The 13,125-nt window shown below is 41.9% G+C and overlaps 2 protein-coding genes across 6 annotated transcripts in view; one reads left to right on the top strand and one right to left on the bottom strand.

Annotated features, from left to right (window-relative positions):
• LOC109938910 (RNA-binding protein 4B-like) overlaps window positions 1-13,125 on the bottom strand; it is a 204,992-nt gene that overhangs the window by 90,325 nt on the left and 101,542 nt on the right. The gene's annotated exons all lie outside the window — the stretch shown is intronic.
• Window positions 1-13,125, top strand: part of LOC109935413 (signaling lymphocytic activation molecule-like) — a 44,305-nt gene that overhangs the window by 19,088 nt on the left and 12,092 nt on the right. For 2 of the 5 annotated variants that reach the window (XR_007265624.1, XM_048616963.1), the window contains exons 2-5: window positions 579-917; window positions 2,889-3,173; window positions 8,885-9,016; window positions 11,942-12,015. Coding sequence is in view for 3 of the 5 variants with exons in the window: in XM_048616963.1 (XP_048472920.1) it covers window positions 579-917; window positions 2,889-3,173; window positions 8,885-9,016; window positions 11,942-12,015 (830 nt within the window). In the remaining 2 variants the exon portion in view is untranslated. Of the gene's footprint in view, window positions 1-578; window positions 918-2,888; window positions 3,174-8,884; window positions 9,021-11,941; window positions 12,016-13,125 lie in introns of all 5 variants that reach the window. The other 3 variants (XR_007265625.1, XM_048616964.1, XM_048616965.1) reach the window with 3 other exon arrangements.

Here is a 13,125-nt window from a genome sequence, read left to right as displayed (position 1 = left end):
TAAATTCATTGTTTGGTTGTCATCTCATTGTTTGTGGAAGGTTTTATGTATGGAAACAGACATGCTGTATTTCCTACATAACAGGGTGACTATGCTTACAGAATACTTTACTGACTGTAAAGTGCATTAGATGATTGTGAAAGACGCTATTTAATTGTAAATTATCCATATTCCCTGCTTATGGCTTTGCTGTGGGTTGATGATTGAAGTACAGCGATTATGAGTGAAACTCACACAAGATTTATCTGACTTCAGAGCGAGGCTTCTGATTGATGCTATATCGGCACTTGTGCATCTGAGTTGAGCTGGTGAATAAACTTAACCAGGGAACAGATAAGCTTCTGACTGACTTCGTCTTGATATAAAAGTCGTGGGGAGGAGCAACATCTGTGGGATCTTGTCAACAGCATCCGCTTCGTCATGAAGGGGCTCTACAAAATGCTTCGCACTTAAGCTACTGGAGGATACATTCAACATCCGTTTTGGAATTGCAATAATGGACAATGTGTAGCAAGGTGATAAATACAAACTAACCAAAAATAAAGACCCTTATAGTTTGTTATTTTTCTGCTCCCTAGGTCTCGGACTGGCTGATGGGAATCTAGCCTCTTCACGCTTGCTGAATGGAAGCCTAGGACGGTCCTTTTCTTTACCGGTGCATATTCCATGGGCAGACCCTTTGATACTTACTTGGGACTTCAGAAACTCATCCGCTGGGAAAAAGATTCAAATCTGTACAAAAGCCCTGAACAATCCAGAAAAATGCAGCAATGAGTTTGGACAAAGGATCCGATTAAACCTTACCGACTACAGTCTGGAAATACAGAGCCTGACAAAAAGTGACCAAGGCTGGTATGAAGTTAATGCAAGATCAGAACAGAATGTTCATGTAGAAGTGATGGAACTGCGAGTGTATGGTATCTTTACTTTAAATAATTCATGTACGGTTACCGATATAACTTTTACAACTAAATGAGGCAGATGCTTTATGACCCTCCATAAAACTTGCCGTTTCTTTCAATTATAGGAGGAGTGTGCTGGCAAGGCCAGCATTTTGTTACCTGAAGTTAAATGGCCTTGGCTAGATCACTTTCTGGAATATAACTGAGTGGTCATTTCTGATGGCAGTTGAGTCAAAGAAACTGTGTAGGTCCTCAGTCACACAAAGGTAGACCAGAAAATGACGGTACATTTCTTTCCCTAAAGAGTGTCCATGAATCAAATGATTTGTTATGACAATGCAGTCATTTCAAAGTGCTGAGTACTAATGACTAATGCCCACTTATTTATTCTACATTTATTTGAGCTGGTCACTGACTAAGGCTTTTGGACAACCATTCCAAACATTATGCTGTCATGCCAGTTTTTGGTTCCAGTTAATCAAATTAAAGTCTAAAATTTTCTCTATAAAGAAAGCACTTTCTATAGAGCACTTGGGTGGTTCACTGCATTTAAAGGTGTTATATAAATGCAAGTTGTCATTGTCATGAATAAAAGAAAATGTAAATCGGCAAGATATCAAGGAATGCTGTACAATGTGCAATGCAAAGAGAGATGCTCTTTTTAATTAATTCCTGATATACTTAATCCACTTATCATTGTGGAAAGGCAGAGGCTTTCATTCATCATTGTGGGGGCGGCATGGTGGCTCAGTGGTCAGCATTGCTGGCTCACTGCACCAGAGATCCAGGTTTGACCCCAGTCTTGGGTGACAGTCTGTGTGGAGTTTGCACATACTCCCTGTGTCAGCATGGGTTTCCTCTGGGTGCTCTGGTTTCCTCCTACAGTCCAACGATGTGCAGGTTAGGTGGATTGACCATGCTAAATTGCCCATAGTGTCTTGGGATGTGCAGGTCAAGTGGATGAGCCATGGGAAATGCAGGGTTTCAGGGATGGGATAGGGCAGGGGTTGGGTCTGGGTGGGCTGCTGTTTAGAGGCTCGATGTGGACTCAATGGGCCACATGGCCTGCTTCCATGCTGTAGGGATTCCAAATGGACATTTATTGCTTGTCTTTGGTCTTGAGGAAAATATAGTGCTCATCCTGGAACACTGCTAAGGTGGATGGGGAAGATACGTTCCAAGTGTTTCTTGGCTGCATGATGAGGGCTGTGAACCAATTCATTTTAGTCTTTCATGGGATGCAGCCTTTGCTGGAAAGACCAGCATTTATTGCTCATTCCTGAAGTCTCCTGTATTAGAGATCCCAGTCTTCAGTGAGTCTGCGAACCTGTCCAGTGTAGAACGTTGCTTAGTTCTTGCTGAAATCTGTAGACTCTTCCATCTCCTGAAGTGACTGTTTCCAACACCCACATTGTGATGCTGCTGAAGGAATCAGGAACATCCAGTTTCTGATGCATACTTTTAAAGTGGTATTCCACACTGAATGACACGGGCTAAAACAATCTATTGAAACGAATACAGTAAGTGCTAGAGAAACCTCAGTAAATCTGTCAGCATGAGTGGAGAGAGAAATAGGGTTAACATTTTCAGTGTGGTACATCCTTTTTTTTTTTTTAACGAACATTAGGGTTCTGAAGAAGAGTCATACCGGACTTGAAACATTTAACTCTGATTCTCTTTCCACAGGTAATACCAGACCTGATGAGTTTCTCTATCAGTCTCTGTGTTAGTTTCAGATTTCAAGCATCTGCAGTATTTTGCATTAACTTTAGCCAATCTCTTGAGCCTATCCTGTATTATGATTGAAAGGCATACGAAACTTAAGTCATCTTTAGAAAGAAAGCAGAGGAAATTTTTCACTGACCCTGTCAAGATGATCAAACTATGGCACTATGGTAACTGGGAATTGCACTCTCCAAAATGCTTCAGCACCTGGTTATATATTGCAATTCTACAATTGTTAATTTTACATTTTTTCCTTAACAGAGCCTGTATCAATACCAACGATAGAGGTCACCAATGTGCCCTTCAGTGAGACCTGTAATATTAGCCTGCAATGTTCAGCGGAAAATGGCAGTAACTTAACCTACAGCTGGTGGACAGGAGGAGAGGAGGTTGGAATTGACAAATTGCACAGTGTGACCAACGATGGCAGAAGGCTGCAAATGTTCGTTTACCCAAACTCTACCAACAGAGCCTATAACTGCACAGTGAGAAACCCTGTTAGTGAGGCTACATACATGATCACACTTGAACCGCACTGCAAGCAAGGTTTGTGCTATTTCTTTCATCTTAAAGGACACTTGCAGATATATGGTTCAGCGGCTAACTAACAGTTCAGTGTTATCAAGTCTCAGCTTCCTGTGTAGAAGCGTTGGCAGAACCCAAGCATAAATCTTCCGCAGTTAGTTTGTCACCTCTTTCCATTTTGCCCCATCTGCAGATGAGTCAGGCTTGGTAGTTTAAATTATACACACATGAAGTGAACTGGGATTCATCTAGTTTGTATACTTGCTTTTCAGCTTTTTGAGTGTTCTGGGTTTTAAAAAATGGTCAGTAACAAAGCTTTAACTTCAAACTAGAGTTATTGTTAGTTTATCACACAATTATTGCTGAAAGTTATTAAATAAAAATAGTTATTGATAAAATACAGTTACAAATCTTTAACATGGGTATAGATAAAATATGATTTGGAGGTTGCCTGGACAGGTGGACTCCATAGGTAGAGCAGGCTTTGAGGGAGATAGGGTTCTTGTTCCTTAGTAGTTATGTGTTTCCCTCCTCTTCGTTCATTTATGGGACATGAGCAGTGCCGGAAAAAGGATGCTGCCAGGTATGGAGGGTTTGAGCAATCGGGAGAGTCTGGGGCCGCTTTCCCTGGAACGTCGGAGGCTGAGGGGTGACCTTTATAAAAGTTTATAAAATCACGAGGGCCTTGGAGACAGTGAATAGCCAAGGTCTTTTTTTTTTTCCCAGGGTAGGGGAGTCCACAACTAGAGGGCATAGGTTTAAGGTGAGAGTGGAAAGATTTTAAAGGAACGTGAGGGGCAACTTTTTCACGCAGAGGGTGGTGCTTGAATGGAATGACCTGCCAAAGGAAGTGATGGTGTCTGGTACAATTACAACATTTAAAAGGCATGCGGATGGATATATGAATAGGAAGGGTTCAGAGGGATATGTGCCAAATGCTGGCAAATGGGACTAGATTAATGTAGGATATCTGGTCAACACGGACGAGTTGGACCGAAGGGTCTGTTTCCGTACTGTATAAATCTATGACTCTATTTGTTGCTCATCCCTTGCAATTGACTGACTTGATTGTCCACTTCAGAAGGTAGTCAAGAGTCAATCACATGGTCTACCAGACCAGGTAAGGATGACAGGTTCACTCTCCTGTCTGAGGATGTTGTCTCTGAGATGTTCCTGAGAGTTCTGATTTTACAATGGAGTCTGACGGATTTGTACAGTTCCAAAATTAAAATGGATAGCATGTTAACCTTTTGAGTCACTGTTTTGTGAAACAATGTCAGCGTTTTGAGTGCAGTTACCAAGGGCCAGATGGCCTCCTCACAATTCCTGTGATTCAGTCAGCAATGCAGGGATTCCCAATGGGAGTTTTTCAATTCTCTGCTGGTTGCCTCAAAAGCCTTAGATTCTCACATCTTTGAAAATCCATTGTGCTGTCTAAAGGGGTAATCTAATTATAAATGGCTCCTTTTGTCGTTGTCACTGAGATAATAAACCAGTCTGTCTGCTTTTGGCTTGTAGCGCCTTAACAGGGAGAGTCATGTGTTTCCTGGCAGTGATATTATACACTGCATCTATTATTTAAATTGTCAAATTAGCCTTCATAAAATGTATGACATTATAATTACACAGTCATGACAATGGCTTCATTAATGACTGTGCCATCTGGATAACATTTGAATTACATATATATGAAAGGAGTCAGGGTGGTAGGAGGCTGCTATAAATGATAACTCTGAGCAATACTGGAGGGCTCCTTATAAAACCCAGTGTACAGTTCTAAAGTGCAGGAACAGAATGAGCTGGACTACAGTTATCCCACTGAAGATTCAAGTTGGGACTACTGATTGGTTCGCAGCAATCGTCAGCCAGAAGTGCCGAGTGGATAATTAATCTCGGCCTCTTCCAGTGGTCCCCAGTATTGTAGATACCAGTCTTCAGCCAATTTGATTCACTCTGTGATATTAAGAAATGGTTGGAGACACAAGACACTGCAAAAGCAGCCGGCCCTTTCTTTCTGGCGTTAGGACTGAAGACTTGTGCATCTAAACCTTGTTATTTCCTCTGTCAAGCGCTTCCGGTACAGTTATAACACTGGCATCTACCCAACAATGTGAAAAATGGCCCACGTTTATATCTTGTACATAAAAAGCTGGATAAATCCAACACAGTCAATTACCACCCCATCATTACTCTCCATCAGTAAAGTGATGGAACAGTACTATCAATCAGCACCTGCTCAGCAATAACGTCCTCAGTGACACCCAGTTTCGGTTCCACCAGGGTCACTCAGCTCCAGCCTTGGCTTAAACATGGACGAAAGAGCTGAATTCCAGAGGTGAGGTGAAGTGACAGCCCTTGACATCAAGGCTGCATTTGACTGAGTGTGGCATCATCTGAGCAAAACTGGAATCAGTGGGTAGTAGGGGGCAAAATCTCCACTGTTTGGAGTCATACCTGACCCATGGAAAGATGGTTGTAGTTGACGGATGCCAGTCATCTCAGTTCCAGGGCATCTCTGAAGGAGCTCCTCGAGGTAGTGTCTTAAGCCCAGAGATAGCAAGAACTGCAGATGCTGTTGTCAGAGATAACAGTGTGGAGCTGGAGGAACACAGCAGGCCAGCAGCATCAGAAGAGCAGGAAACCTGACGTTTCGGTTTGGGACCCTTTTTCAGAACAATGGTCCTGACCCGAAATGTTAACTTTTCTGCTCCTCTGACGGTGCCTGGCCTGGTGTGTCCCTCCAGCTCCACACTGTGTTATCAATGTCTTAAACCCAACCATCTTCAGCTGCTTCACCAATGATCTTCCCTCCATCATAAGGTCAGAATTGGGGGATGTTTGCTGATGATTGCATAATGCTCAGCACACTTCCTGTCCACTGATGAGAAGCAGACCATGTTCAAATGCAGCAAGATCTGGACAATATCCAGCTTGGGCTGAGAAGTGGCAAGTAACGTTTGAGCCACACAAATGCCAGGCAATGACCATCTCCAATAAGAGACAATCTAACCATTGCCCCTTGACATCCAATGGTTACCATCACTGAATCTCACACTTTCAACATCTTTGGGGTTACCATTGACCAGAAACTGAACTGGACTTGCCACTCCCTTTGACAATACCTACAGCTACAGTGAGAATGTCAGTGCCTTTCAAGGTAGATGAAGCCCTGAATTTCTTTTGGCAACACAGTCTTCCAGGGTGGAGAAACTGACGTCACTAACATCTCACAATTTGCCAATTGTTGCTGAATCCAGGATGTCACAGGGCTCTGTACAACCAGGAGGAAGTATCACACATTGTGGTGGGTCTGAAGTCACTTGCTGTTGATTTCTAGTCTCTCACCTGCTCTGGTGGTCACAGTACTTATATGACAGGTCCACTTTAGTTTCTGGTCAATGATAACCCCTAGAATATGGATCATGTGGGATGCAACAATTGCAATACCATTGAATATTAGATTCTGTCTTGCTGGAGGTCGTTGTTGCTAAGCACATGTGAGGTGTGAATGTTACTTGTCGCTTTTCAGCCCGTGGATATTGCCCATGTCTTGCTGCCTTTGCCTCAGTAAGCAAAATGCTGGCTTTCAGTGATGTAAGCATTCTGACAGTTCACTGGAGCAATACAGCATAACGGTTACTTTAGCACTTTCAGTGACCCTGCTGTCTCCACACAAGGCTTTCATTATGAGACTGCTGGCCATTGCCCTTGTTGCTGAATAAACATTTTCGTTGTGAGTTGGTGGTGAGAGAGTCTGGGAACAATTTAATTGAGATCCCTGGAACAGTGTGCTGACACAAAATGAAACAATTGTGACTGTTAAGAAACAACAGTCATTCACCAGCATGAAGTGTTGGACACTGTCACCTCAAAATATCATAGGTTTTTCTACATCTCAACATTGATTCGCAGGCTCCACAGTGCCACGTGTAGCTGATGGTCCTTTGCAAAACCATATGTCCTCCTTTTTGCTTCTCTCTCCCTCAGCGAGGTCAATGAATTACGTTCTTCTGATCTCAGCAAGGAACGACACTGAGATGTTGGCTACATCAGCTACCCAGCCTGGAAGAATGTGTTAGCAAAAATGTCAGGGTCTCATTCACCTTGACAACCACTGACTCCCTCACTGTGGCTGTAAGTTTTGTTCAAGTGGCACTATTTTGTGACCATGGACTCTTTCTTTGTTTGGCGGCAACATGCTATTCTGTTCCTAAAATATTTCCCTAAGAAGCCTGGTGGGTAAGGCCTTCTGCCATCATCCTCCCTAATCCAAGTAGCTGGAATTCTTTGATGCCTTTTTTCTGCCTCTGCCTCTGTCTCTCTCTGGAGTTGCTGCAGCCTTCGATAAGTTGCAAATATAGAATCGATGATTGAGATCGAGTGGAACACTCAGCCACCCTGTAGCAACCAACACCCAGTACCACTCCCTGCCTTCACTAACCTTTCTGAACTCCAGCAATCCAGTACCACCACAAGAGCCGGGAGAAAATGATAAGCAACTAACCTGAAATTGCTTGAAGGCTTTAAATAGTGCTGGGATAGGGAGTGCACGATGTGAGAGGATGATACCCCTCATGCTTGTGAGTTAAAAACAGAGATTTAGGATTTGTAATCTTTAAATCAAAGCATAAATTGGGTGGCGTGGTGGCTCAGTAGTTAGCATTGCTGCCTTACAGCACCAGGGACCCACGTTCAATTCCAGCCTTGGGTGACTGTCTGTGTAGAGTTTGCACATTCTCCCTGTGCCTGAGTAGGATTTCTCCATGTGCTCTTTTTCCTCCCAAAGTCGAAAGATGTGCAGGTTTGGTGGATTGGCCATTGTAAATTGCCCATTGTATCCTGGGGTTTGCAGGCTCGGTGGATGAGCTTTGGGAATAGGGGTGTGGGTGTGGGTCTGGGTGAGGTGCCCTTTCAAAAGGTGTTGTAGAATCGATGGTCCAAATGGCCTGCTTCCACACTGTAGGGATTCTGTGAAAAGGGGAAAAAAACTCATGGATGGAATTTTTCCATTTTAAGTTTTTTTTTGAGTGAGAATCATGGTGCATCAGCCCCGATCTCACTTGAATGGTGGAGCAAACTCGATGGGCTGAATGGCCTCCTTCTCAATTGTGTAACAGTCACTACTCAGTTCTGGCACTGCTAGGACTGCTACAGGTTTTGACCAATTGGATTGGCCAACAGCTCTCCAGAACAGGATTCCTCCCATTGAACAATCAAAGTCAGAGTCTGAACCTCATTGATGCCATTTTGCAGCATGTTGTCGCTGCAGGACATTACTTTTTCCCTTTGGTCAATTTTTGACCAATGTTTTAGCTGGAAGTGTAGGGCAAGAAAACAGTGCATTCTCCCACTTTTCGTAACACCCAGTCTTCATTCCCTATGGATCCTACTGAACTGTTCAGGTTTTCCAGTATCTTCTATTTCAGATTTCAAGCAACTAAATTATTTCACCTTGCTTTAACAATTTTGGATTTTGGAATTCGCGAGTAATTTTCACGCTTGATGCTAGAAATAAATGTTTTTTTTAATTGTGTTGATACTTTCTTCAATTACTCTTATTCCCCATGATTAGTTATCAAGTTATTCTTTTAGGGTGCAGTATTCAAGGATCTATGTTCTCTTAGAAAACTTAGAAAATGAAAGTTTTTAATTTTATTGTTGAAAGTAGATTTATTTACCATTTGAGTTTTCATAAATGTAATATCACAGTGAAAATATTATAATCTTTTCAGGCCAGGAGAAAAAAGAAGTCGTCGAACCACTCCACATTGGCCTAATAATTGCGGCAATTACCATATTTATCTGTGTCCTGCTTGTAATATTCTATGTGCAGAAGAAGAAGAAACATTCCAAATTCAGTGAAGGCAGGTACTCTTAATTGGTTATCTTCATCGGTCACAGTTTAATTCCAATGGCTAATGACTGCAAACTGGGTCATAGGCTTCTGTCATAATTGAGTCATTATATTCATTCAAATTTGGATCTCTGGCTTTAGTTTTCATCTGGTTTTGGTTGACTGCTGGTAAGGCACTGGTGGAGTGAGACTACACGACTCCCTGAGCAGAATTTCATGTCCTAGAAGTGAAGGATTGTCTCTTACCATACTTCAGTACTTAATCTAGGTGGACTGGATTTGAAATCGAGTCCCAGAATGGAAATTGATACCTGATCCTGCACTATCCAAATTTCAGGTAAATGTCAAAGTCTGACACACATGGCAAGTCAACCTTTAGTGTGACATTGTATCAAAGCAAATGGCTATTGATTTAATGAGAAGATTGATTCAATAATCTCAAAAGGTTTAATTAGTGCTGTTCAAGCTATACACTGATTGTATAGAATAAATAGATTCTAAAACTCTTAAGCTGGGATCAGTCCCTAACAACAGAGCCCATTTGAAACATGAGACTGATTGTTGTACACAAATTGATTAAGGCCATGACTGGTTTGACCCGTTGTAGTGTAAAATATAAAAAGACTGGAATTACATTTGGCATGAATTTGTTCTAGTTTTGGGACCCTGATGTCAAGATCACTTGAGTGTCAAATCTGTAAGTTTTGAATGAAAGGTCAATGAGACACCCTTCAGCAGTGAAAGAACTTTGCTCCAAGGAGAACAAATCCTTTTTTTCCATGTGGATTGCTAACCGCTCTTATTATGTTCTTTAACCTGCACGTTTTGGTGCACATGCACCCTCCGGTTCCTCTGATCCTGTACTCTTTAGAACTCTGACATTAAAGCTACATTGCCTCTGCCTCTCCCTATCTCTTCTGTTAAAATGTATTACCTTGCATAATTGTCTATTAAATGCCAACTGCTACTTGTTTGCCCCATCTACTGGCCCATCCTGTTGCAATTGATTAGTGTAATCCTTGCTAATGCAACATTTGAAATTATTAAGTGAGTGAAGCAAAGACCATGGAGGTGAATGTCATCAAGGGAGTTGCATCTGAGTAATTCTGTTTAGGCACCTAGCTCTATGTGGCTTGATGTAAGTAGGCATAGAATCCTGGCGATTCATTGACAGCAAAGAAACTGAACACGTCAGCTTTAAGAATTTGATAGAAAGATGATTAAATGAGGGAAAAAAAGAGCAAAGAGATACAGCAATAGATCAAACGTGGGATTAAGAATGCTCCTCATGGTAACATTGAAGTTTGAAACTGGAGTAGGCTATTCAGTCCATGAAGACTGTCCACCAATTGATTGGTTTGACTGTGGTCTCAGCTTTACATTCCTATAATCTTTGGCTTCCTTGTTGATCACAAATCTGTCTAACTTGGTCTTAAATTAACTCAATGATGTGGACTGCCCTGCTTTCTGGGCTGACAAATTCTACATACCAATGACACTGTGAAAAAGAATTACATTCAACTAGAGGATGAACACTGATTGATAGAAATGGTTTGAGAGAGATAGTAGGAACTGCAGATGCTGGAGAATCTGAGATAACAAGGTGTAGAGCTGGATGAACACAGCAGGCCAAGCAGCATCATAGGAGCAGGAAGGCTAATGGTTTGACAGATTTGTTCTATTTTGCCACTATAATTAGAATGAAATTTTATTGATAGAAGGTTCAGCACATTGTCATCAAATCCTAAATTATTCTTTTCTAGGACTTGAATAACTCCAGATTTCTCCGCTACAGTGCCAACTTTGAGATGAGAAAATATTGGTTTTCAGTATATTAAATCTTCTCTCCTATTTATTTGTACACTGGTGCTGTCTTGCAATACTTACTTTGAGGCTTTATCTCTTCAAAATACTCCATTAACTCTTTCTCGAATGTTGCATACCACTGTGCTTGTGAAATTTGTCTGAATGAACTGCCAATCTTGGAAATCTCTATATCTGTGTTTCTGTCGTCTTCTTTCAGGGGGTGGGGGGTGGCTAATGGAGATGCAATGTGTACTGAGGCCAATCAATATTCCTCCCATGAAAAGTACTCCCAGGAAACCAATGTCTTGAGCATATTATTCCTCCCAACTTGGGGCAGCCAAGCAGCATTACTAGAGCAATTAGGGAGTTGGTTAGCTCAGCTGGCTGGTTGGTTTGTAATGTGGAGTGATGTCAATAGAGTGAGTTAAATTCCCATACGAGGCTGAGGCCACAATGAAAGCCCTACATTTTCAAGCCTGCCCCTTACCTGAGGTGTGGTGACCTTCAGGTTAAATTCACTGTCAGTCATCTATTTCTAACTAGAGTTCAGATTATGGCCCTCTGGGATAATGGAAATTTTTGCTTTTCAGTAGAATTATCATTTCAAAAACGTATTCAATTTAACCACTTAAAATTTTGCTTTATTTTAATTAATGGAAGACTTTAAAACCTCTCAAGTGTTCATTTTTTTTTACATGTGGACAAGCTTTGGACCCTCACTTTAACAATAGCCAAAATACACAATCACCATAGAAGCATATAACTAAACAAGTATAACTGCACACTATCCATCAGATGACAGTGAATAAGTGGGAATACATGCCAGTATTACTGGATGGGATCTTGAGGTGGCATATCAACATTTTAGACATTTTCAATGAGAGCAAAGGCAGATTAGGCCAATATTATATGTCAAATCTACTCCAAAACCTTATTATATGTTCGCTGCATTGCTTTAAAAAAAACACTCCTGTCTTGCCTTTTACTCAAAAAAGGCTCCCCTGCTGTGCTTTTCGATAAAGGTTGCCTTTAGCAAAGGAATGACATTAGAAAATTTGAGGGAATTTATTTTTATTTTACAAATAGATATGCCAGACTTAATTCCAACAGCAATTATTTTTATTTAAAGCTCCTAATACTGAGGGGACAAGTGAACCAGCACTGTATGCTGACATCAAGAGATCGAGCAATGCCAGGGACCAGGTTAGTATAAGCAGCAAAGCTGTGTTGGGTCTATTGCTCTCATTCTCTACAGCTTTCTCTAGGCTAGCAATTAACTTCTTTTGACTGTTTAATGGGGAAAAGCAACATTGCTTAAAGCTGCAAGTTGCTTACCCATTTCAAATACAGTAATATAAACATTTAGTTACAGATATATAGAATTAAATAGATACAGAATCCCTACAGACTGAAAGCAGGCCATTCGATCCATACTGACCCTCCCCCCACCCCACCAACAGCATCGACCCAGACTCAACACCCCCACCCTATCCCTGCAACACTGCATTTGCCATGGCTAATCCACCTAGCGTGCACATCCCTGGACGCTATGGGCAATGTAGCCTGGCCAATCCACTTAACTTGCACATCTCTGGACTGTGGGATGAAACCTGAGCACCCTGAGGAAACCCACACAGACATTTGTCTGAGGGTGGAATTGAACCCAGGTCTCTGGCGCTGTGTGGCAGCAATGCTGAACACAGAGTCCCCGTGACACCCCTATGCTATGGATGTTCTATATTAGTTATGCATCATGCAACTACTCCAAAGCCCCTCCATTTGGGGGTTGTTCAGGGGCTGTGGTTTCTAGTAATAACACAAAGCTATTGCTTTCCTAATTTACTTTCTCTTTTTCATATGTTCCTCTCATCTTGAAGGATGATCGGAATATAGGCAGGGGCAGAAACTGAAATTACAGGCACAGGTGCCACTCTTGACCTGGGTCCCCAACCCCATTTATAAGCACAGCAGACATGCCCCTGACTTGAGAACAGCAGTCCCCAGACCCCCGGATGTTGGGGCCTGGTGTACCCCTTTTATCATAGGACCTGGACATAGGTGGGGAGCCTTCACACACTCATCTCAGACTTCATACCAACATTATCTGATCACCAACACGTAACTTCCAACTTTTCCAGTCTCTTTTTGTTATATTGATGTGTTGAGTTGCATTCTGAACTTTAATCTCTTGATCCTCGTAAAGAACTGGTCTCTTTATTGTCACTCTGGCCTAGACTTACTGTTGTCCAAACAGTTGTTTTTCCAGCATAGATGGGAGGTGTGCATGGGGACCCTGTGGGATTCTCATCACTG

Source organism: Rhincodon typus, chromosome 35 (assembly GCF_021869965.1).
Source record: "Rhincodon typus isolate 14 chromosome 35, sRhiTyp1.1, whole genome shotgun sequence".
In the NCBI taxonomy this organism is placed as follows: Eukaryota; Metazoa; Chordata; class Chondrichthyes; order Orectolobiformes; family Rhincodontidae; genus Rhincodon; species Rhincodon typus.
Note: the sequence above shows the minus strand (reverse complement) of the source record. Positions and strands in the feature narration are given on the sequence as shown.